Source organism: Bombus flavifrons, chromosome 7, assembly GCF_040668555.2.
Source record: "Bombus flavifrons isolate JBK064 chromosome 7, iyBomFlav1_principal, whole genome shotgun sequence".
Classification (NCBI taxonomy): Eukaryota; Metazoa; Arthropoda; class Insecta; order Hymenoptera; family Apidae; genus Bombus; species Bombus flavifrons.
Genome location: NC_138448.1, coordinates 5402788 through 5430740, shown reverse-complemented (window position 1 = coordinate 5430740; position 27953 = coordinate 5402788). Strand labels below are relative to the sequence as shown.

Below are 27953 nucleotides of genomic sequence, written 5' to 3'. Positions count from 1 at the left end.
TCTTTATGGAGTGGCACACGCGTGTGCTGCAGTATTCGTGCGTCTGTGCGTTGGGTGCGAGTGTCGCGTTGCTGCTAGGTGGCGTTCGTGTGCGCCTGCGCCTGTGTACGTGCGCGCGTGTAACTACTCCCACCACGTCATCCACGCTCTAACACTACCGTTAGTATCCTCATCGTAGTCATTCTAACACCAACAACCAACCAACAGCACCACCACTCTCACATTATCCTGTGTCTGCTGCTTTTGCTACTCTCTACCATCAACATCAGTTACCAACGCACACAAAGATACGTTCGCGTTTGTGTGATACAAGATCGTACGCGATCGACGGACAGGGACACACACCGTGGATATACAGAGAGTGTATACACACAGCACGGATCCAATAGAGAGCGCACATGAAGAGGAGCAGGGACAGACTGTACCGTTAGAGCGAAAGGGACGGACCAATGAGAGCAAGCAAGACAGATATTGGCCCCAACAGCCTCTCACTAGACAGTATTACTTTCATCGTTTAGCGGGGCCAATGCTACCCGGCGCGGAGTAGTCAGTCAGCCGAGCAGTCAGAGTCAGCCGTCCGCGAATACCGAGAGGACGCTCTCTCTTCGTTTACGAGTATCGTCGTCGACGATCATCCACGCGACGATTTCTCAAGTGTTTTATCATCATCATCATTGTCCTCGAAGCTTCTGCTGCTGCTGTTTCTGTCACCGCCGTCGTGATCAATGTCCTCGTCAATTCTATTAACAGTTCGTCGTCGTGTTATACCATCGTCAGTACATCTGTGACAGACTGTGAACCGCACGCGAGTAATACGCACAACCGGTGGATATATATATAAAGTTTACGGAAGTGTGTGAGAGAAAAAAAAGAAGACGTGAACGAAAGAAATAACAGAAACTTTATAACGACGAAAGAAGAAAAGAAGAATAAGGAAGAATGAAAGTACATAGTTTTTGTATGCTGCAGATAGTTTGATATTCGTTTTCGACAATTACGATACGATTACATTATTAAACATAAACGTGATTGAAAACGACTCAAAGAGACAAAGTTGTTTGATAAAGTTGTTGCCGCTGGAGTCGCAAGGACACAACACCGGTGTCGGCCACGAGCAGTGGAGTTTTACCCTCTCTCACGACACATCCGAGTCGCACGCGCGTGCAACACTCTCTGGTGGGTTCCGCACGTCCAGCCTGAGTCGCGCGGATCGCGTTCTCGCTTGTTTTGTCGTTGTTATGACGAGGTGATGAATAGACGAAAGCGTTGCAGTGCCGAGCAGCGTGGTGACCGTGCTCGTCGTCGTGACGGACGATGACGATAAACGTAGACAGTTTTCGTGGACGCAGAGAAGTGTGCTCATTGGTGTGATCTAGTGTTTTATTCCTTGTAATATTCCATTTGCCACAAGAAAGAATTGGATTATACCGTGAACAAGGTGTATCGACCGAGGATAATGCGCCTCTGTGTCATCCTTTAGGTAAGTGGAAGTGCATTGTTTCATTAATACACGAGTACACGGCATTCTCGCAAGTGGTCGTTGGATTCTCAGGATAACTTCAAAATTGTAGTGACACGATCCTTTTGAAATTATGAATGAAATATTTCAATATAATTATTCTGTGAAAAATTAAATTTTATCCCTCGTTCAACGAAGATTGTGCAACCGTTCGTGTAACGACCATACAAAGTTGATCGTGTTAATGAAAAGTCCCTCAAGTTGTTTATTATTCTTCGTTTAATGTTTTCTTCATTAATGAAGGTTGATGTTCATTGTATAAGACAGTTCATAAAATTGAATCTTAAATAAAAAATCGACAATGGTTCGCGATCTCTTAACTCGCCACTTGCTCGTTATTACATTGCAGTAGTAGATATTCTAACTGGCAAGGCGCTTTCACAACGGGTGATTGTTCTAAAGATGTGTCATTCTGTCTTACTCGTTTCTCGAGTCGATCCCGGTTAACCGCGGGGGAAAGAGTAAGAAAACGTCGAGAGAGGGAGCGAGAGATAGAAAGGTCTGGCATAGACGGGAGACACGAAAAGAGGCAGAAAGTCACGTCCACTATAATCTTTGATTGCCTAGAGGGTTGTAACGTATTATACTCGACGTATTAACACCTTTATGTGTAGCAAAACTATACACACCGTGAAATGATGTGCTACCGAATCGGCTTATAAACCGTTAGTGAACACACTTGAATATTTTACAACGAATGTGATTACATATTCTTATGAGAATAGAATCCGTTATACGTTACGTTTTCTAGAAGGAAATAAAAGATGTTTCAGAATGTTTCAAGAAAATAACTCTAACTGAATTTCTTTCGTTTAGTATGTGTACATATACCTATTATTGAATTATGTATTCTCAATTGGTTCGTGCGTTTTTATCGATAGGTAACGAGTTATTGAGAGAATCTACGACCACGGCAGCAGCAGCAGCAGTGTGTATAATCCAGAATACGATCTTAATAATTCATTACCGAGAAAAGCACAAATCTGTTTCACCGTTACGTTTCTGATATTGATGTACATCCGCGAATATTCTCGTTTCTGTTCAAATCGTGAAATGTATTATCATGAACGAGACAATATCAACGAAAAATAAAAATATATATTATCAGTTGATCGCGTGATTCGCGAAAAAATGAACGATTTAAAGTCGAGTAAACGGACACGGCTCAGTTTCGATTGTACACTATCTCGCTTGCGATGACGATAATCGGTGGTATGACATTGTCACTGACGTTGTTATCAATCAACGTAAAGGAAAACGAAGTAAAATATAAAAATATCAATAAAAACGGAGAGATAGAGAATTGTATAGAAAGAGAGATTGTTAAAATTTGATCGGATTTTTATGATGAAATTAGATTTCTATAATTGAATGGGACGATATGCCTCGTTTCGTACTTCGTATAGTACCGTGTGTAATAGATGCGGTCTTTGGCGTGCGCCGAGATAATCTTGGCAATATTAAACGCGCAATAGGCTCCGCTATGCCCGGGCTATCTAATCATTTATCGTCAACAGTCATACGCCAAGTCACTGTACTATCAACGATAGTTTGCCGAAACTGTACTTTCATGTATATCGCGCAGAGAACGCCGCTCGCCAGCAAATATAATCGACAAAGGCATACAACAGTTCTCCGCCCGATAACCAGTCACTTCAACGGATCTAAAAACTATGTCAGGATCCCTTGACATTTATGTGCTTCGTGGCTGCAGCCTTGTGGCGCCCCGCTTTACTGCCAGCTTTATTAGTTCATTTTTCGAAGTTTTTTTCAAATAACTTCAATTTTTCTTTTTTCTTCTATCTGCTAGTTCTAAATTAACATTTTATGCTAGTGAGTCAGAGTGGCAATTTAGATCGACGTATTATTGGTCACATTACTATATGAAAGTACTATCGTCCCCTGACCGTTATGGCGACAGAAGCACACCATTGTGTCTAATATCGTACTCATATATAGTAATTAAAGAGATCGAACCAGATTAAATTTCATATTATTTAATAGTACTTTCATATGACTACAATTATTTGTATTATTAAAAATTAAATGTAGGATCTTATAAAAAAGCACTTACTCCATCTTATTTACTAAAAATCTACTATCTTTTTTTCAACTTTACAAACTACTACGTATATATACATCGTTGAACGCATTACATCGATACTTCGCATTGCTTCGCGTACACCTTTTATCCAGTGTCCAGCGCTACTTCTACGAACGTTGAGCTTTCACCTAACGCCATAGTGACAGAACCACTGTTACGAGCGCACACAACCAAGAGAGGGGGGTACTTATCGAATGTGCTCCGTGCACGAGTACGCGTACGTGCATCGAACACACGCGATCTTTGTCCATATGCAGAGGCGCGGTTGTTTGCTATTCTCTTTCTCTATCATTCTTTCTCTTACATTACAACGTCTCCGCAGCGTGAACACAAGAAGTCGGTTTCGTTAAAAGCCTTCTAATCTCGATACAGGCCCCGTTGCGGTGGCACAATATCAGAAATAGGTTTGTTAAAATAAGCGTACACTCGATGGCGCATACCGTGCTTCCCAGGGACGTATTACCGCGGGGGGAATCACCCGGCGGATCACTGGTGGGGATGCAGTAGGGAGAGCCATGCTCTGTGCTGCACACACTTTGCCCTTATCCACAAATAAATGAGGTCGACTCGCCGATTCATACCTCGCGCGTGAGTCTACGGATTCTTCGACCGGAGAGTGCCATTTCCTTTTTTCCTCTCCTCTCGTATCTCATTATCTTTGTCTTTCTTTTCCATTATCATTGAATTTTTCTATGTAATAATCACGTTTGGATAACATAGAAAAATGTTTTAGACAAAGAGTTGCCGTAGTTCATAGATATATGTGCACGGCTGTTAAAATTTCATAGCAAATTTCTCATGACGAAGTCGTTGCTGTCGTATTGAACTTATGGTATATTACAGCCGTTTCGACAAAGGGGGTCGCTGCTATTTACCAAATTGGCAAATATCAGCGACTCAGGAATATATCGTCATCTTTGATTGCGCACTCTTCTTGTGGAGCGAGGGTACTTATTTGTCAAGGACGACTGACAGACGCCTCGGAACTGACGAGGAATTATGTCAGAGGAGCAGCACATTATAAATTCACCTTGACGCGTTGGCACGTAGAAAATTGTGGACATATCGTAATTTTCATTCCTTCGATAGCCTGTTTCATGAGAACCGCCGCGTCGCTCTTTAATATTCCATTTTCTCAACGAGTATCCGTAAACCGTAAAAAAAAGAAAAAGAAAAGAAAAAGAGTAAAATTCAAATATTGTTGCTACATGACATAATTTATTTCGATATAAATTTCGAAATTGAAGCGGTCAGGTTCTCTCGACTCGCCTCGCGAACAGTCGGAATTACTCGGAAAGTCGAAATTACCAACGGCAGGCAAAAAAAACTTTCGTCGAAAAAAGAAAAGGAACGTAAGCGATCATCCTATCCTTCGAAGACGGTCGCGTACGTACCGCTTGCGCAAACGATTGGTTTACACGCGACGGAATCCGTTCGGTTGGATTATGAAACGTTTGTTTTGCCGGCGCGAAGCGGCCGTTCGTGACGCTTGCTCTCGGTCCGACGACAATGGAGCAGCCTTCGAACATTATGTCCCCGCACGCGCGCTCAAGGTGAAGCGTAATTAAATTTTCATAATTGTTCGTTGCATAATGAGCTCTCGGGACGTGTGGTGGCTTTTGACGCGCATGACGCGCGAATCAAAAAGCCTCGATGCGGCAAACGAATTCAAATCGACCGCGCTACGCCACGTACCGATCACGGTCGACATAAAATCTTCCCGGAATCTGTTATCGCTGTCGCAGACCCGTTTTTATCCAAACGATTACGCGTTGCTATGAGAGTCGATATTACGTTTCAAACAGCTTAATAATATTTCGTTTGATGTTTCTTTTCTTTCGGGCGATCCATTTGAAGTTTGGGTTCGTTATTTTTGAAGAAGTTATTATCTTATTTCTTAGGAACTGTTTGATTTTATAGTAGTATATACATTTGAGTAACATATTATATACGATATATTATATGACACATAATCAGAGCTTTTTGTACATTTCATGGGGAGGGTTATTTAGAAAATAGTGACTAAAATGATAAAAATTGGCGACTAATTATAACAAATCAGCTCGATAATAGTATATGCTTCGTTTCTTTAGCTATCGGTTGTACTTACATTGCGTGCAGAAGCGTGATTGAGTGCGCATGCGCGCACAATACGTTGAAAGCGCCAGTCGCCTAATTTTGTTCCGTATACTTATGTCAAACGGCAAGCAAGAACGTCGATATTCTCAACTGTGTATAGACAAAGCTCTAACGCGCGCGCTTTGGTCACGTCAACGAAAGGAAATTATCGTTTGGCGATTATACCGTTGCTTAGTCGATATTGAACATTAAAGATGAATTCCCAGCAATTTATAGAAACGTCATACTTATACATAATCAATATTATGTATATGTTTTGAATTGACAGGAGGTGTAATTACTTGATAGAAAGTTTTGTATGTTAATTCTTCTTATTATTAATTCTTATTAATATATTTTGTATGATCTAAAAATTTAGAGTATCGCTCATAGATATTTTAATTATATGCTATTAAGCTTCTTTTAATTAAGGTGATATAAGTAGGAAAATTATTTTATAGGATGAAAATTAAAAGATTTCGATAAATATTAATAAAAAAGCAACAAAATGCAGTTCAATGGCACAAAAGAGATATGTTAATTATTTAGAATTAATGGCATGCAGCATGTTAGCAAGATCGCATCCTATCTTATCCACGTAAGCAGTAAACTATCAGTTGTAATTCAAGTTGTACACGTTAATCCTTTGTTCCTGTGAGTCGGGATATAAAAGATCGCAATTGAAAGATACTCGCCGCGAGAAATATAATTCACAACCTGTTCCTTCATGGTCCGGTGATAACCATAAAAACATTATCGAATTTCCTCTGAAAAGATTAATTATCACCATCGTGACAATAACGCGTTTCGTGATTTATTACAATGTTTAAAAGCGTGTTAAGCACGTTAAAGAGGGGGAAAGTAATTGTGTCAGCGCAGTGACGAAAAGTCCATATCGGACAGAAAGATCGGTTAATAAAATAACTGCAATTGCAAACGGGGTGCGTTGATTGGCCGGAAACGATTGCACGTGGCAAGGCCGCGACTCACCTTATCCAGGAAGACACACTGATATCAGTTGTCATAACTTCAGTTGTTTATTTTTTTCTAGTTATTACTTATCATAGGTGACTCGCGCGTCAATCGACGCGTGACTCGCTGTTTGAAATATGTATATGAATAATTAAATACGTATCACGTAATAAGAAAAATATATCATTACATTTAGAAAAATAGTATACAAACAAAATATGTGAGTGGTTAATTAATCTTAACTTAAAAATAAATAACCTTTTTACTTAATTATTTTTTATATATAATTTTAAAATGTGAAAAGAGGCTAGAAAATAGAAAATGTTTATATATATCCTACTATCGCGTAAGATTTCAACAAATTTAAATACCAAAAAAGGAGATAGGATGATTAGATTGGAAATATTCATTGAGTTTCAGAATTCTTTGTTGGTTAACTTGCTGATGGGGCTGGTATCTTTATTTAACGCGTCGTATTAATCACTTTCCTTGTACGTCGCGGGGTATGTTTCGAAGGTTTTATCTGGAAGAAAAGTTTAAGAAAGTAGAAGACTTTGTAATCCCGAATAATTAATGCAAAGAGCAGGTGGGAATGTAGTATCTTTCGTGATATATATTTAAGCGTCCGTTTCCGCGCACGTGCGAACACACGCGTGATTATTTGAAATTAACGAGCGTCTCACTGTAAATGGAGTACGTGTCGTGCACGTAAGATCGTATCAAATGATGCCATCGTTGCTTTAAATACATTAGTCTTAACTTTGATGTCTTTGTTTGGCAATAAAGAGCTTTTAAAAAAAGAAGTAATACTCGGACAACATTCAACTGCAGAAGAATTTCACTGCTAACTTAATTCACTCGGAATAGGGATCTTGTTTCTTGCTAATGTATTAATAGAAATGTATCTTGATTTAGAGCTCCTACAAAGGGAATTAAGTATCACGACTCGTATGGCTTTACGAGGCATGACTGAGATGTTCCTTGCGCGTGTTCCCGTGAAAAATATTTCCTAGACGATCTTCGTCATCAATGCATTCCAGTTTAACCCTGACATACATCAAGATACTAGGCACCGGTATAAACTATATTAAAGTTTTCCACGAGAATTGCGTTCATTCGTTTTGCCTCAGTCGACGTTAAGCGACCGATGTTATTTTGGTGCTTCGAGTTAACTTATAGGCACGTGTTATATTCTCTCCACTTCCTTATTTCCAAGCCCCTATATATACATGCATATACATATATCTATATGCGTGTCAAACTATAAACGGGCTCTGAAGAAAGTATGTCTTTCAACTTCGTACATACATTACAGTTCGAAACAATTGTCTCGATTTCTCCGGTAATAAGGTGATTTCCAACGTGCCTTTCTAATTTCTAGTAAATTTCTTCCTCGTTCGAGCCCTTGCGTTCGTTCGTTCGTTCGTTTCAACAGCACAGATGAATCGCTTTCTTGCCCTTCATTTATTCTCCACTGTCTATTATAAAAAATATTTCTATAATTTATATAATAAATTTACGTAACGTTTGTGCAACAAACTATGATCTAATTTGTGGTTTTCAATTTTCTTACTTTCAATTCTCCGACCTACCTTCGACCATATTAAAGATTTCTATTAGAAATCTACTTTTTAACAAAACTTTATTACCCGTGATCTAATTGAGATATGTGAAACTTACAGTTCTTTGCATCTAAAAAAGAAAAGGAGAAGAACATAATCGTTACACTACAATTCGAGATACGTTAACGCCATTCGATGATCGAACCAATCTTAAGTGTGTTTTCACACGAAACTACTATCCTTTCGTTGCTTATAAAAGTATGATACGAAAATCCCGTTGTTCTCGTACGTGGGAGAGAGAGCTAACAGCGAATTGTTGTCGTCCGGCGTTCCCTTTATCTCATCGTACAGGATACATTGCTGTAACACGCTGCACCGGATCGAGTGATATTTATGTAACGGTCAAAGGGGTTAAGTGTTCTGGGAAAGTTTCCAAAGCAACGATTGGCCGGCGGCTTCCGTGATTTCGTCATCCGCCAATCAACGCCCCGAAACAACTTTCTCCGAATCCTGACAGGACAGGGGCCTTCCTGCGCGTGGCCACGCGCGCCTGTGCTCGCGCCTCTATTTGCAGAAATGCATCCTCCAGGAGAGGATTTATTACACGTCAAAAAGCGGCCTGACGTAAGGCGTGTAACAATTCGCCGATACAAAGGCCGATTTCAATATAGAAAGCATCACGCGAAGGAATCGCGCGCGCGTAATACCGTAAATGGAGAGTCGCGCTCGGTATGCAAAGGTTGGCAGCACTTTTAGGGAGTTCCATTTGAAATATCGTACGCGGGACGATCCACTTTTCTTTTCATCAAATTCTTAACTTTCGCGTCACGTTTGGATCGAGACAGATAGTAGATAGAAAGATTAATAGAAAATATAATTGTAGAAATTTAAATTACTGTAAATTTTAATTAATAGATAATTAGATTGATTTGCGAGAAAATATATAAATTGATTTGGCGGAGCAGCGGTTCAATACATATAAGTTCCGGTTAACAACGAATGGGATGAACGGAACAGTCTGACCTTCGACCACGAAGGGTTAATACAATCAATTTGAAAACCATTTTAATTGAGTAATTTGATGTACAGTCGAAGGGGAGACGATTTTTGACGGATTCAATTAGTCGAGATGCGCTCCAGAGTGTCGCCGCTTTTTATCTCAGGGGCTTAAGTCGCACTTTATGTTGATACGAGTATATACATATATTTTATTTACACAATTCAAAAGAATGTTTCGTTTCAGTTGGAATCGATGTACATATACTCAGGAGAACAAAAGATGAATATTTGAAGCTGCGGATATTACGCCACCACTGAATCACTGATAAATTACTTCCGTCATATTTCGAGATATTCGGAAGCACGCGTGATGTAACTTATAGAGATGTAGTTGCCCTCGTAAGTTTAAAATTTAATGAATAGCTTTTATTAAAGCGGAGATAATACGTTTTCGACGAAAACTTATCTATCCTTCCTCAGATCTTTATTTTTAAAAAAATTTCGCTCGTTATAACGAATAGGAATATCTTTAGTAATAAAAAATTTGAGGATGTTCAAGTAATAAACTTTTTTATCTCGTAATATTTTGAAAAATCTATATCTGAAACGAGTAAAAATTTAATAAATTCGATTCAGTATATGTATATTAATAATGTAAAGTATTCCTTCCGCGTTTCAGTTGACACAAAAATAAAGCATGGAAACGCGTTTTCTCGACGCTACGGACACGTTCGAAAATTGTTAACGTGTCAGAGCTTTCGTAATCATTCAACGAATTGCAATATCCAGGAATCTTCCCCACCCCTCCAATAACAGTCTGATAAAGAATTCGTTGGTTTCTTTTACAAGTACTGTCACGTTTTAATCGATACGGTCACCTATCTTAAAATATACTCAACATATGTTCAAAATCTTACTAATTTTTTATTCTAAAAAAATATTAACTTTCATACTAAGAACCTACGATAGAAAAAATAAAAAAAGTACATTCTCTTTAAAAATGTAAAAGTAAACAGTATAAGGAAGGAAAAATATTTAAAAAAAGAATTAGGACTCAAAAATGTTGCTCTAACGTTCTGCGGTGAAGTTTAAACGTAACATGGTATCCCTCATGGAACTGTAACGTGACACCAATAGCTGAGGTTTGTTACAAAACTCTTTTGCGACGCTTCCCATTTATGCACCGTCACGTATATTATAGATCGTAATTATTAAATCGTCGTAGTATTGTTCCAGAATTGAACTGTGATCCTTACATAATGACAATACAAGGCATATCATCCAGTTGCATAATCTGTTTTGTTCTTACGTTATACCCGTCGTGAATATTTTAACTAGGAACTGTTTTACTACGGGCGTTTTGCAGAAATACAAAGACCTTGAAAATTTCGCAAACATCTTACATTAACAAAAAAGTAAAGGATCCTCATAAAACATTATTTTTCTAAGAAAAAGAAATTGAAATAAAATTATATGTCTTATAATGTTTTTTAATGCTTTAATGCTTTAAGGAATGTATTGTAGTGGAACACCTATTTAATTTTCTTACATAAATATCTATACTACTTATTATTTATAAAAATATATATTGGGAACTATTTTTCAAGAGATTGAAGGATAATTTGTGAGTAAAATTCTCAACAAATGAAAATGAAAGACAAATATGCGTATTTAGTCAACGAGTATAGTACATATATTTAACCAGCCTGATTTTTTACTTGGGCGAGAGCTAATGGTGCATTCGTGGAATGCACGCTCAATAATTTCGCAGAGTAAAAGCAAGATTTCTCTTCTGCTTGCGTTTGCTCTTATTATCGGCCGCCATTGTAAACGCGTTGGCGAACAGTTCTTTGTGTCTTTGTGTGTGCACGACTTTCCCGTGTTCGCATCAAACGGAAATCCTCTGCGGTTGAATCTTACAGTTTTCGGCTTCTTTGTAACTGACGGCAGATGTTATTTCCGTTTATTTCCCGTTTATGCACGCATATACAGGTTCCTTGCATTGCGCACATGTTTCCAATGATTTCGAACGTGTCGGAAGCAATCAAGGAAAAATGGCGGAAGAGAAAAAGAATCCTTGACCCTCTTCGAATGAATTACGAGCCAGTTTGAGCTATATGGAGCGTTATTATCAACTTTTCGATCAGGATCGAGCGGTAAATATATTATGCCAACCCTGCTGGTTATCCCTTTACGACCAGAGTTATAGTCAATATTTTGTATTATAACTGTCAAACGTATCTTATAATTCAATCGTATTTCCAGAAAAAAACATTGTTAATATATTTGTGCTGGATTTTACATTACGACTGATAATGCATGATGTAGGAAAGATTAGAGAAAATTATAAAATGTTAAATATTTGATATAAAACAGGGAATAATTAATAATTATTACAAGAACCGTACATATAGTAACATTGATATTTTGTTAGAAAAAAAATTAAAATTTGTCTATGATAGTTTCTTAAATAGTGTATGAATATTTAGCTCCTATATTTTTTGTATTTCGTTAACTAATATAGTTCACTTAGGTTTCAATTTGTATACTTAATTATGATAATATAGGAAAATAAATGGTACAAAAATAGATTATGAGTGAAAAATTATAACTCTTGATATCACTAGAAACTTCGATCATAAACGCAATGGGCATCGATCCGAAGATTTCACGCATACTAATCGATCGATTATGTCATTTCTTCGCTCGAACGAGTATTTCTGTTCACATTTATCGAAAGAAACGCGGCGATTAAAGATCAGAACGGCGATGCACCAGCAGGATACGTGATGGAAACGATAAATTAATCATAGGGTGGCGAGGTGCACAGCGGCTATCGTCAAATGAATAGCACGCGCAGTAAACTGTGCGCACGTGCTCGCCTCAAGTTGCAAATCGACGTTGCTGCGAAAACTTTGCCGGTGGAGAGAAACCTCGTCAAGCTCTCTCTAAGACGTTTAAAACGTTTTCTGTCGTTCGACCTTTTCTCGAGGCACTGTGAAAAATCTATTCCATCGAAATGCCACGAGCATTTGTTGCGAATGACAGAATCTTCTCATAGACAGCCTAGCAGATGAGAAATCCTCTCTCGGCCGGTCGATGAGCCCGGTGAAGAACTACGTGCCGTAGGCACGTTTACTGCAAGCTGATATTGTTATTTCACAAATCATTCTAGCTATCGTTGCTGCTGCATATGCGATTCTCATTAAACTCTTGTAATTTGTTCGAAATTCTCAGAAATACACGAAAGACGTAACCTTTTTCATATTTCATCTTCTTTTTTGTGCGTCTGAGGTTTCAGCATTGCATCGATAAGTCGTCACGCAATCCTAAGAATTTTTTTAAGTTTTCTTCCCCATTGCATAATTAGTGATGTAATGTGTTCGTTTCCATCTTTTCTTGTTTTCTCTTTAGTTACTACAAACCAAAAAAAATAAAAATCAATATGATAATGAGATCGAAATATCATGATAGCCAGTGAGAATAAAAAGAATACGCAAAAATTTCGAAAAAAGAGACGCCGCGACGCGGAGGTGTTATTATTTCTCCTGTAGATACGATTCGAATTGCATAATTAGTATTTACACGATAAATATACCGGAATGGAGGACAAAGACGTTTAGAGTGCAGGTATTTTACGAAGTATGCTAAGTGAACGAAGTATGATTCGCTGTAGAAAACTGGTCTCTATATTCGTAATTCATTTTGTGTATTGAATAATTCTAAATATAAAGAAGCATACATCTTTCATTTTTTCTCTAATTACATTCAAACATATAATGCATCATTTGCATGCAATGTTTCACTTTTTCCCACTATGAGCTTCTTGCACGTCGTGACTAATTTCAGTCGATATTGTTGTACGACAGAAGATAACAACATTTACGATAGTAACGCGAGTTTTCATTAGGTGTCGCATACGTGTCAAATCTGATATGAAATTTAGTTTCCTTCTCGCAACCTCGATTTTTCTGTAATTTACCATCTGCGATGCTTTCTATTCTACGCTGCATGATTCTTACTAAAATTATTCATAAATCAATTCAATTATTATAATTCCATTTTCTCTACAATTCTTATAACCTATACTATGGTATAACCTTCAACAACAAAGACTCGTAAATATCAGGATGACTTTTACGAGCGTAATCAGAATAATTTCTGTCTCTATCCGGCGAACAAAAGACGCGAGGTTTTCCGCGAAAATGCTTTTGTCTCCGCGATTCACACCGAAAATAACGATACACGATGCAACGGACGAGATCAAAGCCCTCTGTGCGTCCCTCCTTTCTGTCCTCCCTCATCTCGACCCACTGTCACCATACGAGACTTCTCTCCACATAGGAGAAAGAGGGAGAAAAAAAGAAGGAATTCCTCCCACGATTCTCTGAGCGAGTCGACCTCGGACACACGCTCTTGTTTACGTGTCGCAGGCTTGGCACGGCGGTCTGAACGTTCTCGAGACTCTCGAATCCTTGTTCCCATCCTCCTTCTCTCTACTTGTGTCCTGATTTTAGTGAAGTGTTGCGATCGGCATCCGGCGTATTCGTTTTTTGTCCTCCTTACTCCCGCGCACGCGCGTTCGCTGGTCTCTTTGTCATTCGCCTTAAAGGTGCGTTTAGACTGGTTCAACGGGCGCGATACGTGATCTGATAGGCTAGTTCTATGCGCTCTTGTCGGGCGAAACTTTCTTTCTGTACATGAAACTTTCATTCGATACATGCTGGTGATATCGATGACGATTAATCGCGATTGCTCGTTTAACATTTCATTCGATAGGGATTTTGATGCTTTAAGAGTTTGGAAGAATGTCATTGGAATTACATTCTAAAGGGAATTTTTAATGATTTATATTGTACAGCAGACCCCAGGTATTAAATGTGAGAATGTAGAATAAAAATTTGTATCGTCCATCGCAAAATTTTGTTGAAGTGGTTGATATCATGAAAATTAAATTTTTTATTTTCATTCAAATTACGTCATATTGAAGTTATGTATTCTAAAGTTATGTTATTCTAAAGTCACTTAGTGAAATTAAAAAAATAGTTTTTTTTTTTAATTAATGAGGAATTAATGTAGCAAAAATGCGATTTCTTGCTTTCAGCTTATGATGACATAGATCAACAAGTTCGAAGAAGATGTAGTTTTTTTGACGTTGTCCTTTTAAGTCATGCATCTATCTAAGTTCTTTTTTTCATTTTCTTATAAATTTCTTGGAGAACCATTAAGTTTTAAATTCGTCCATTTACCAGTTATTTTAGACACATCAACGTATAATTATAAATAAAGATCGTCGTAAACGATAACGATGATCGAAACTGGATTTATTAAGGCGAGATTCATATACGAGTTCACGGGTGTACCAAGTGAGGAGAACGTGGCTATTATATGTCGACGCGCGACGACCGTGAGAGGCCCATTTTATCTCGTACAAGGATTCCTCGCTCGATATTATTCGCCTCCACCTCGATACGCATCGCCAGTATTAGTCGCCTCCTCGGTTTCTGTAAATGGGGAAACAGCCTTTAGGCCAGTCCCCATAAATATGCGAACGATTTCGAAATAATGGTTAGTTATTTTACACTAGAACGATATAGGATAAAAAATTATTTAAAAAGATAAGATGATTTCTATAAGATATTAAATTGGTATCTTGAGTAAGAATTTATACATAATTAATATCATATTTAAAATTATAATATTATGGAAAATTTTGAGAAGGATACTTTGGATTTGATATTCAAAAATATTGATTTGTCTTGGTCTAAATTGAAAGATAATTAAATTTTTGTAGAATGAAACACTATTTCGTCCTTAGTTTTAGGAATAATAGTATTACTTTTTAATCACCTTTACCCTTTTCGTATTATATAGATATTCTTTTAGAGACTGCTTCTGTATTTCTAAAAGCGGCATTGACCCACTTACAACATTTTTTTTAAATTACATTGTATTAAGGACTCTGGTGCACTTCTTATTGCTAAATTTTTATATTTCCAAGGACCTTAGAAGAACAGAGAGAGTCTCTCTCTCTCTCTCTCTCTCTCTCTCTCTCTGACCAAATGATATGGATAAAAGTATCTAAATAAAATATTTTCCTGGCGAAAATTTTGAATTAATTAATAATCTCGAATTAAACACTTCGAAGTGCGTTAATAAACGATGATTTAATACGCTTCGTATTCGGTTTCCCGCTAGGCGTTGCACTCGCACCCGTCTGGACTTCTCGTTTTCGCCATGTTACATCCTCTTTTAAACACGCCATCTAACGAATCACGGACGCTCTGTCGGTTCTTTCTTCCTTTCTTTCTCTCACGCCAGCCGCGCAAGCTGTATATAGGGGCTTTTGTTGCATGCCGAGTGGGCTCTAGTTGACGAAATATTGACATCCGAGAATAGAAACCCGTTGCAGGCTTTACAGAGGGGCCCACCCCGCCCCGATTGCCGTTCAACTGGGAAGACAGAAGGGGCAAAGGAATATACGGTCAGGATAAGGGAGAACAGAGAGCGTCGAAGGGAAAAGGCATCCGTTCGATGGGTTTCCCTCTCTTTCGCCCTCTGTCTTTTTCTTGCGCACCCTTTTACCGTCTCTCCCTCTCATTCTTTCTCCCTCATTTTTTTCTCGGAGTTGCATTCAGCACAAATTTAAAGGGGGTGGGACTTGGATGACGTCAACCTTCAAAATGCTCCCTGTACGTGCTATATCTGGACGTAAGTACGTTACGGGTACATGTACATACAGGGTGTCTTGCAAATCTAATACAACACAATAACGCACGGTGAACAAAGAAAAAGATTCAAGGAGTAGTAGTACTCACGATCGTAACGCGTTAATGGTATTGCCTGTTTATCATTACTCACGAAGATGTGTTCCTTAAGGAATTCACTCTTGGCTGTTGTACCGATGTAGATTCTGCGACAGTGTTAATTATAATCGACTACATGCGCGTTATGTATTTACACTGGTATATTGAACTACGTTCAACAGAATTTTGCAACTTGTGGAAAGATTTGGACCGTAACTCCTAGAATAATATGGGAATGTTTAGCTTAGAAATGAAACATACGTTATAGCCATGACATTCTTAATTTACGCATGTTATTTGTTATTAATGCATTATGCGATAAAACAAGAAATCTGACAGTTCTGACAATTGTTTTCCACGATACGTGAAGACGTAAAAAAGTTAAAAAGGAAGTTCAGTTTTTAGCAGAGTAGAACACTTATCATAAAAATATATTAGAACGATAATATTCTGACGACTCGATACAACTGTTTCATGTAATAACAATCTTTCTGTTTTGACAATGTTCTTTTTTCTTTCTTTTTTCTTTTTTTTATGAACAATGAACACCCCATATACTAACACATATGTATAATGCATGTATACACATAAACGATACTATAGGTTCCTCTACTGACGGCGTATTGAATTCGACCGAGAGGCTATTATTCGAAATTTGTTTTTGTTCGATGTGCCATAATCGTGTCTGGAGGACACCGTACACGGGGAGAACACTCTTTTTCGTTTTAGTTGGCGAGAGGAGGCGCCCCTCTTCCGTTGACTTTGAAAACCACTAGGGTTAAGTGAGCGCGAAAAAAATTATTTAGCAAATGATTAACGAGATATTTATAACGCCTTTTTTTATTCTAGTTCTTTTAACAGTGGAGGACGTTCCTTTCGTTTACCGATTATAATGTTTTTATTCGATGCAACAATGAAAATAACATTCGTAATAATACTTTGTCGTGTTAAACAATGATGTAACCTTCTTAAGTTTAAATGCCTTTAAATTTATATATCTGAAAATATAAAGATTTCGAACAGTAAAATATTTTTAGCATATTTATGAGTTTTAAATAATCTTCAACAGACTTTCAATAAACATTATTATAGAAAGGTAAAATTATATTATTGTGTCACTTTAAAGATAAGAAGATGGCAGATATTATTTCTATAATTTTCAATTAGTAATTTATCATCATTCTATATGCTAAAATGTAAAATCGTTATCTTATAACTCAGAGTAGAAGCAAATGTCTATAAATTGGTATCTTATCAAATCGACCGATTGCTCACTCTATAAGTGACTCTATCAAAGTTAAATTCAAGGTTAGCAATGTATAAACGTAATTTGCGCTACCAAAATACTGATTTTAACCAAGATATAAGAAATCTTCTATTATTTGTACAGAAGTAAAACTTTGTACTTGCAATATTGCATTCTTTTCATAGTAATAGTAATAACAATAAAATATTACACGTTTTAAACATTTATTAATAATTATTAAAAATCATACATAAAAGCTAGTTTAATAATAGTTAGAAATTGATGTATATAATTTTATTTATTATGAATTGCGAGTATTCGAAGCGTACCTCAATGCGTATTCTTAATTTTTTATACTTTATTCTATATTGAATTGCGAATGCTAGAAGCGTACCTTATTTCATGAAAAAAGGCTGCGCAGATGGCGCCACCTAGATCGATGAACGCGCGAAAGTAATCTATCCGTTTAAATTCGTATTCGATCGAAAATGTTCGGACTCTTTAAGCGATAAAATTAAAGGGCACGGGTGTCTGTGCTTTTGCGCAGAATTACCAGTCGTTTTATAGAATTTCCACGAGCATGCGCAAGAATCTGGACGTGCACGTGGTAATGCGATATCGCAAAAGATACGCTACGATACACATGGTGCACTCTTTCATGTGGCTCCACGAGTTTCGAACATCATGCAGAACAATGGTCATCATATACCCTTGTTCATGAGTTCTTTTACATCTCTAAGTAGTTTTCCCTCGTGTATCGTCGCAGTTTCAAGTTAAATTTCTTTACAATAGCACGATCTACTAAAGAGCCGTATTTCCACGCCTGTGTAGCGCAACTTGAACGCCACATAGGCGTTTTATTTAGAATCTCTACTATCCTTCTAATAAACATCGATTCCTCGTAGACAATATTACCGTAGTTCTTTAGAAATGAATACTTACTTCAGCTCTCATGGAGAAATAATACATTACAAAGCAAAAATACAAAGAATAACGATTAAAAATATTCAGCATGAGTACGAGTTCTATGATTGAATACGAACAATTCATCAAATATATCTGCATTAGTAATATGATATGTTATCAAATAGTAGCAATGATAAATATGACCGTGATAAACAATATTTCATGGAAATGAATTGAATAGATTTGTTGATCCTGAGCGATATTTCAGTAAAAATTCGCGGTACCTACCACCGAGATTTTTTCCATCTGGGTATCGCAAAAGTCGAAAACGATCGTGCAAAGCGCGTTGGTTCCCGGGACACGATTGCACCGGCAAGCGGTGTTTGTAGCAGAACGGTATTATAAGCGCAGAGAGCAGCAGTGTGTGAATAGTGAGCACGTGCATTTCCCACAGAAAACCAATAGGGGCCTTGGCCAGCTGGGAATATGAACGGTGCGCACAGGGTTCGGTCTTTCGATCTTTTGGGGTATGCACGTCTCAAAACGAGGACAGAAACGAGAAGGAAGGCTACTCGAAAGAACGAACAATGTTCGGGGCTTGTATCGATAGAAGGGACACGACAAAGCGTCCAACTTCCTTTCCTATATCTTATATGTAATTCTGTAAGATGAGAAAAGGCATGGGAGCGCTGCTAGCAGGTAAATCGATTTTTAGAAGAGAAGTAGAAGACGTTAGAAAAATTCAAGAGGACTTCAGCTTCGTTCTTAACATTTTTTCTCTCTTCATAAGTTTGCTTCCGTTTTTTGTTTTTTAAGTAGAAAATAATAACAGATTGAACATTTTAAAGAAATTGTTTAAAGCAATGTTATGGAACTAGTGTGCTTGGTTATTCGTTCTTTGTTTTTTTTCCATTTCTTTTTTTTCCTTTTCCTTCTTTTTACAGTTGTGATAAGAGTTTTACGTGCTAGTTTAAGCAAGCCGAGATAGCCCTATCTGGAAGATTGTAATGCACCCAATAACGAATGCATTTTTTCACATTTCCATTTTGCAATTGTTGAAAACGCTTTAGAAGCTTTTGGAATTTTGTAAATCTTAAGATTAAACATTTTAAGATTAACGATTACGATGATTATTGATCTATAAAGTACAGTAAAAATTATCGATAATGGCGTGGCCCGAATAGTAACCACGCGATGCGCGATTTAAGTTGTCGACCTTCTTAAATAATTCAACGATCATGAATAACTCACATATATTATTGCTGCATCGCGGAAAATAGAGAACGTTACAATACAATCGATTGCTCGTACAGAATAGTTGGAACATGAATCTGACCTACAAAGAGATATCTGTATTGCACCCGTATCGACCATTTACTCTTCAACCAAATTTATTTAACTAGTATCACACATCTGTAGTTAATATCTTACCTTATGAATCCTTGGTCTTTTAAGGACAAATATGACAAATTTTAAGTAACCACTATATTTTTCAATACATTTAATGCATGTATGTATTTTGACGAAGAAAACTACAATAATACTCGTTTAAATATTAATAGGAATTTTGCCTAATTTCAAATTAGCCTCATAAGATCAGTGTCTCGAGCTCAATGTAATCTAAAATTAATGGCAAGAATGATAAACAGATATAACAAGAGTAAACAAGAAATATCGTCTTTATCTTTTCCCTTTTCCTTGTCAACGGGTCGCTACCAGCTCCGCGAGAATTACGATTTATTCGATCTTCTATTTGGAATTTAAGCAATGCTGTACATATATGGAACTCGTCGAATATAATTTCCATTAGAAGTAACATTTTTTCTTATTTTTTGCAGTACCATCCCAGCTTTCGTCGAAACGTCTATATCACGCGACACAAGTTTGTCATTTTCGTTGGAACTAGCTTCAAGAAAACCATCAACAACGGCGGCGATCGGCGTTGGGGTGCAGCCCGTGTTATCATCCGGCTATCATAACACGGTGCCACCCCAGAACGGGGGTGGTGGTTCGACATTTAGTGCCGCGGCGATGGTGGCAGCTGCCACCGCTACGGCCACCGCCACTGCTAGCGTGGTGGCCATGCAGGACCGCCAAGACATCCCCTCACAATTTAATCCGGTACGATTTTTTCCCCTTTTATATTTGCTCTTCTGAAACTACGCGACCGACTCTTATCTTCAGTTATCTTCTTTAGTCTCTTTTTTTATCTTCACATAAAAATTAGCTTATTTTAAAAGAGAAATTGTTTAAGTAACGTATTATATGTTGATTACAGATGCAGAGCCAACATGGAATACCCCATCAAACTTACAACGCAGGGTACGCCCAAAGAGGACCAATGGCCGGAATGGGGCCAGTCGGGATGAACAACTTTAATAGCATGGGCACGATGAGCCCAATGCACTCTATGAATTCCATGAATTCGATGAACGGTGTGAATGGCATGAACTCGATGAATCCTATGTCGATGGCTGGTATGAATGGTATGAATGGTATAAACGGAATGACCCCCATGAGCTCTGTGAGTAACATGGGTAATATGGGCATGAACAATATGATGGGACCTAACAACATACAAATGAACAAAATGGGCATGCAAGTACGTGAAGTATCGAATTCATTTTATGATTCAAACACTTAAAGCGAAAATGGACTAAACTACACACTCTTTTGGATATAAATTTGTAAGCTGTATTAATTATACAAGAGGGGAAGAATTCATTTTATTTCTATTACGTGTTCACATCTATTGTAGACAGAAAATTACTGAGTTTGTTGAGTATTTGAGTTAGTCCACTTTTGCTCTCAATATCTTAATTCTCCTTTTATTATCTCAGATTTATGGTAGAATGCTATTATTCAGCAAATAGTATGTATTTTTTAATGTTCTTGACTTATGACTTATATTACCATATATTTTCAGGCTCAACCTCACCAAGGCTATCCAAGGAGACTAGCGCCTTATCCAAACCCCGCGATGCATATGGCGCAAAAGAGGCAACAAGGCCCATACGCGAGTCCTAACCCGGCTGCAATGCAGCCAGCCTTCAGCGGCATGTCGTCGTCACAGTATCCGACCAACTATCCTAGTGCAGCGAGGCCGAATTTTCAACCTCAATACCAACCTATGCAGAATATGAATCCGTCGGCTGCTGGCTTTGGTCCTAACTCTATGATACGGAATAATAACATGAGGCAAACTGCGCCTTCATACAACACCGCTAATCAGGCTACTAGTAACCAATATTACGGTAGTAACGGTATACCGGTTAGTATGGGACCTACGACGGTTGGGAATCAGTTCGTTGGTCATCAACCAAACTCAGGATACGCCGGTAGCGCGTCTTCGTATGGTGCAACTGGTGCTGCAACCAGTCAATATCAACAAGATGTTGCATCAATGAGAACGACAGGCGCGGGGAATTTAAATTACCAACACAGTCCTATTCCCGGTAATCCGACTCCGCCGTTGACACCAGCCACCAGTATGCCTCCTTACATCAGTCCGAATCCGGATATTAAGCCTAATTTCAACGAAATGAAATCACCGGTTAATATTCAGAGTAAGTTGAATTCATGCTTTGATCATATATTTAAAATTAATATATTAAAATAGAATGGAGCATCAATAACTAATATTTTCCCGTTTTGTACAGAGGATGATGAGTTAAGATTAACATTCCCCGTGAGGGATGGCATTATTCTTCCACCCTTCCGCTTAGAACATAATCTGGCTGTAAGCAATCATGTTTTTCAACTGAAATCCACGGTACATCAAACGTTGATGTGGCGATCTGATCTGGAACTGCAACTCAAGTGTTTCCACCATGAGGATAGGCAAATGAACACGAATTGGCCAGCGAGCGTGCAAGTTTCTGTAAACGCTACGCCGTTAGTTATTGATCGTGGTGAGAATAAAACATCTCATAAGCCTTTATACCTGAAAGATGTTTGTCAACCTGGAAGAAACACGATACAAATTACTGTATCGGCATGTTGTTGTGTAAGTTTGTTTTATCTTCATATGCTCACAGTCTTAAAATTTAATTTTTACATGTGGTAATATGAATTTCTTTCTTTTTATTTGCAGTCTCATTTGTTCGTGCTTCAATTAGTTCATCGACCAAGTGTGAGAAGCGTACTTCATGGCTTGTTACGTAAAAGGCTACTAACGGCGGAGCATTGTATTACTAAAATTAAACGGAATTTCAGTAATACTATTTCAAATAACGGTATACAGTCGGAGAAAGATGTTGTAGAACAAACAGCACTTAAGGTAGATATTTAACACCATATTTAACATATTACATTTTATGTTTTTTATTATTTATCATGCAAATTATTTTATTATAGGTATCCTTAAAATGTCCTATTACTTTTAAACGTATTACACTGCCAGCTAGAGGACATGACTGTAAACATATTCAATGCTTCGATTTGGAGTCATACCTACAGCTAAATTGTGAACGAGGAGCTTGGCGATGTCCTGTATGTTCGTAAGTAATTTTTTAACAATTTTCTCTTCGATTATAAAACTAAACGCATTTCGTTCAAGTTTCACATAATTTTGTTTCTATTATATATAGAAAACCTGCACAATTAGAAGGTTTAGAAGTTGATCAATATATGTGGGGCATTTTGAACACTCTAAACACTGCAGAAGTGGAAGAAGTTACGATAGATTCAATGGCGAATTGGAAACCAGCAAAAAATTTAACTGCTGGTATTAAATCTGAAGAAGATAATGACTGTAAGAGAATGATAAAGGCAATGTCACCTGGAAGTATGAACATGCCTACTATGAATAATTGGGATATGAATCAAGCAATGAGTCCGTACATACCACCTGATATGAGTAGCATCGTAAGCGGCTCTATGATGAATAATACACCAACCACGTACGGAAATAATAACATCAATCATCGGAATTCGTCGGGAGGATCTTTCGATATTAATTCCGGAGCGAACACGAATACCAATAATGATTATACTAATGGAACTGGGCCTCTTTCGCACTTAAACGAATCGGTGAACTCTTTAGATCCTCTTAATGCTATGGAAAAATCGCTTAACGATCAAGTATGTTCTAAGCACAGAATTATTCTATAACTATATATAATCTTTCATAGATCATTAGTTAAATATTTTGTCCTTATTTTTACAGATGCCCCACACACCTCATACACCTCATACTCCTCACACACCACACACACCAGGTGGTGGAAACAGTGGTCCACCAAGTGTTCCTCCTGCATCCCAAGAATCCACTGGAAACCTCAACACATCTGGTAATACGAATACAAACATAACCAACGATACTACAGATATACCATCGGATTTAAATTTTGACCCAGCTGCGGTAATAGACGGCGAGGGTACAGGTCAAGAAGCATTGAATGTAAGTAATAATCTACATTTTCTTAATATTTAAAGTATTTTTATATGTTCGTGTGATATTTATTCCTTATTATATTATGTTGTAGCTCTTGCCAGATAATGTTGTGGATCCGATGGAATTACTTTCATATTTAGATCCACCAGATCTGAATACCCCTCCCAGCAGCGGCGCTAGCAGTGGTAACCCCTCATCAAGTGATGATATATTAGCACTTTTTGAATGAAGATAAGATTGAAATAATCAAATTGCGACCCTGACGTTACGAAAGAAGACTATATCGACAGGTTTGCATCCTACTACAAATATATTTCTAATCGAATGAAAATACTTGTAGTGAGCAATTTCAAAAACTGGGGTCACTGTTGGGTGCTCTCACCTAATTCAATGGTACAAAAAATCTTAGCTCTAATTATAATATTCCTATCAACAAAGTTAGGGCATATTATTAGATTTAAAGATGATGACTTTTAATTAATAGGCAAAACAAAGCACCACGTTGTAGTGCTTGTTTGTAAAGATATTATTGCATGGATTATGTTTAGTCCTTTGATATTGGAAATATATATTTCCAATAGTAACGCGTTCTATAACATTGTGCCGGGCATATGTTCCAGAACTAATCATCGCAAATATACCACAATTATATTAATTGTGTTCAAAAAACAATGGTTATCCAATTTTTTAATATCGAATATAGAATAATGTTTTGCACAAAGGGTTTTACATATAGATTAATATTATGGAAAAATGTTCATCTGATACAATAAATGTGCAATACGATCAACATATTTACATATGTACATTTTATACATATTACCATTTATCTATTTTTTCATTCCAAAATAGGTTTTTATAGAGACAATATTCAAGAAATCTACCACAGGATATAGAATTAATTAATATTATGTTTGGTACAATAAATTGATAACCTTTTATTAATAGATTTTAAAAAATCGTATAGCACATTTATACAATTTTATATTGAAAACGTGGACTTCTGAGGTTAATGTGTACATAACATTGGAATATGATTTTAGAAACCTTATATTAATATGTCATTGAAAATTAAACTAATATTAATAAATTCATGATTTTGGAATATTTGCTTGACAAAATGTGCTGTGCTATTTCAAAGACTTCACTTTGAAGCTTTCCCTGCAATACAATCTTTACCTCAGAACCGGTCTACTCGCATTCAAGGCTATGATGGACCTACATCACAACAGAACTACGATTGTACAGTAACATTTGTAAATAAGTTTTAATCGAAAAAAAAATAGGTAAGACATTCATCTGTTGTGAATTACCCTGCTTATTGATGGATATAGCGCATATAGTGTTCCTTTCCTTTAGATTAGATGATTAGTGACAACAGATGAAACAGAATCGAGGGCATATCGGGCTTCACACTGGGAATTATATTTGGTATGGTGTATCTCTTGTGCTTTTGAAAGAAATACGTAATTCAGAAATATTTAAGTTATGCCGGATGAAATATATTACTTCGCTTTTTAAGCAAATAATTTTTATTTAAAAATCTATACATTGATATTGAATTTATTGATGAAATGTTATTTATATTGCTACTTTGATAAATATTATGTATATAGATTTAACAAAAAAAAAAGAGAAAATACATAGGAAAATTTCCTACTTTTTCCTTTGTCATAGAAATTTTTCAAATATTTTTAAAGAAATCTATCAAGATGTAATAATGAAATACATAATCAATGAAAATAACAAGATATTTTTATAACATACAAAATCTCGAAAGATACATCAAAACCTATATAACTACATATACATATGTTTATATATATATAGGATTTATTTTCACATTTTAATGTAGAAGAATTATATTAATAATTATGTTAATAAAAACAAATGTATCATTTTAGTTATTATTTTTATTAAAAGCAGGAGAAACTTTGTAATATTAAAACAATTAGATTAACATTGACCTAAGTTTATAAAAAAGGAGAGACAGGTAATAAATTATATTACACCAAATGTTTAGATGGAATCAACTTTTACATAGAATCAGTATTAGAAAATAAATTCTATATAACACAATTAGCACAAATTCTCAAAGGAACTGATTTTTCGTTCAGCGAAACTTCAGATTTAGAATTATATGTATATAACACTACTGCCAGAGTGAAACCGCCCATGGCCCCCAGCTTGTGTAGTAGTTATGACATTTATATCTTTTGTGATTTAAAAAGAAGATATACTTACAATGATTCATGTAGGTTATACAAATTTTATAACGAAATGTATTTATATTCCAGTGTGCAACAATAGCGCACACTGACGGATTAGATGCGGTCAAGTTTCTATTCATATAACTATTATAATATTATTGAAAATAGGATAATAATAATACTTACATTAAGCGAGATTATTGTATATTACTTGTATATATGATAAATAGATTAATAATATAAGAAAAGTGGCAAATACTTATTGGCCAGTTATAATAGTAAAATAATTATCGTATTTCTCAGAACCAAACATACAAGCGTTGTATGAGAATACTTTAAAACTAGAAAATATAACATGTAAATGGATACAGGATAATAACAGTTCAAATACTGCACTGTTATTTCTAATAGAATTATTACTTACTTATTAAAGACATAATTATCAAAAAAAGTTTATTCAAATTGTAAGCTTTACTTAGGATTGCCAGAAAGTAGGCACATGCAACGTTGTTGCAATTGTATATAGGCAATGTCTACCTATACCTACTTAATAATATCCTAAAATACATGATACACGGTCTTGGTTTACAAGTTGTAGAGCTTTATAAATATCTGCACAAAATTATAAGTTTTTGTGAAAATATTAGAAAGAGTAAAATATTAAAGGAGAATCAAAGCTTACTGTATTATTATTGACTAATTTTTAACAATTGAGTAATATACTTCCTGATAAATTTTGCTCATCTAAAAATGAATAATTTTATACTGATAAGATCTAACTTTTAGAAAGAAATATTACTAGTAAATAATAGAGATCACATTTTAAATCTTGAATATGGAACATTAAATTACCTATTTGCAATATCATTTAAAGTCAGTTCAGATTATTATAAGTCTCTACAACTTAATGATTATATACCTATTTATCTATTGTTAGGAGGCCTATGATTTGATCCTACAGTGCGCCACTGAAAACTTAAATGATCAAATGTCATGTGTGTTGTCTTGTCCAAGACCTGAAAAACTTCACTAAAAAAATAAAATATTTTCATGTAATATGACACAGCTGTACCTACTTATGGCACATTGAACATATTCAATGGATCCAACAAAGCTTTAGAGCTTGTTGATAAGCATTTAAGAATAATTAATAATTTCATTTTGTTGTTAAGTTACAATGCGTATTATTTTAAATTTATTAAAAATTTAATGTAGTTTAGATGATCAGTTTTAAATACTATATAACATTTATAGATATTCATAACTTTTTATTATCCACGAAAACTGGACATGGACCAAATTTTGATTATACGCGGGATTTATAGAAATCGATAAATTTCGGAAATAACAAGTGTTCGTATATTTTGAGTATCTAAAAACATTAAAAGCTGTGCAGATTGCTTTAACATAATTTCACATATTTAACAATAAGATAAATGTGTTTTAAGCATTGCCAAAGAGAATAAAAATTGAAACTATAGAATAACCCAACGAACTTAGTTTACATACAAGATTATACTTTTGGTAGAATAAGAAACGGTCACAAGTTTACTAGTCTGCAATTAGAATTAACGATTTCTCGTCTTTGGATAGGTATTCCGCCCCATTGTAGTAAAAGTTAATGTTATAATACGATAAATACAAGCATAAGTTAAATAATTTAATTGATTAAAATAGTGATTTAGAGGTGGAAAAATTTCAAGTTCCTCTTTAAATCAGTAAATTATGTGGCTCGATTTTTATTCTACCAGTAACAATGTTTTTATATCAATAAGATTTTTATAAATCTACTTGCGATTACTACCCGAAATTTTTCATAAATCATTCAAAAATTTCCTAGATAAGTCATAATGATGTTACATTAATCGATACACAAAATATACGTATTTATCACAGTCGCCATAAGTGATTGGTACAGGTTTGTGTAAAAATAAAAAGTAATACAAAAAGTGTACGTTACGAAAAAAACACTGATATCATTGGTTACATTCATGTAAAAAATTTTAATACACAAAGACCAGTTTATAATATGTATGACAGACACCGCATTGTTTCTCGATAACAGTTAGAAACATTCAATAAAAAAGTCATAAAATATTGAACACTTGTACCATTC

At 36.1% G+C, this 27953-nt stretch overlaps 1 protein-coding gene and 1 long non-coding RNA gene across 3 annotated transcripts; one reads left to right on the top strand and one right to left on the bottom strand.

Annotated features, from left to right (window-relative positions):
* On the top strand, positions 1-27939 carry tna (Zinc finger MIZ domain-containing protein tonalli). 2 transcript variants are annotated; one of them, XM_069117413.1, is made up of 10 exons: positions 1-1480; positions 20071-20353; positions 20511-20834; positions 21159-21798; positions 21892-22238; positions 22326-22511; positions 22589-22731; positions 22822-23314; positions 23400-23633; positions 23719-27939. In XM_069117413.1, the coding sequence occupies exons 2-10, from the start codon at positions 20264-20266 to the stop codon at positions 23854-23856; spliced, it is 2595 nt and encodes an 864-aa protein (XP_068973514.1). In that variant the 5' UTR covers positions 1-1480; positions 20071-20263; the 3' UTR covers positions 23857-27939. The 2 variants fall into 2 exon arrangements, with proteins under 2 accessions (XP_068973514.1, XP_068973515.1); XM_069117414.1 differs by lacking the exon at positions 1-1480 and adding an exon at positions 18311-18931.
* On the bottom strand, positions 21633-22407 carry LOC138182010 (uncharacterized). Its single transcript, XR_011173671.1, has 2 exons — positions 22268-22407; positions 21633-22194 (listed from the first exon to the last, which is right to left on the bottom strand). It is a non-coding gene; the product is annotated as an uncharacterized LOC138182010 (long non-coding RNA).
* Positions 27940-27953: the final 14 nt, after the last annotated feature.

Coding starts and splice junctions, on each gene's coding strand:
- tna (XM_069117413.1), top strand. CDS start 20,264: ATGGTGGCAGCTGCCACCGCTACGGCCACCGCCACTGCTAGCGTGGTG. Junction 22,239..22,325: donor CTGTATCGGCATGTTGTTGT/GTAAGTTTGTTT, acceptor TTTTATTTGCAG/TCTCATTTGTTCGTGCTTCA. Junction 23,315..23,399: donor AAAAATCGCTTAACGATCAA/GTATGTTCTAAG, acceptor TTATTTTTACAG/ATGCCCCACACACCTCATAC.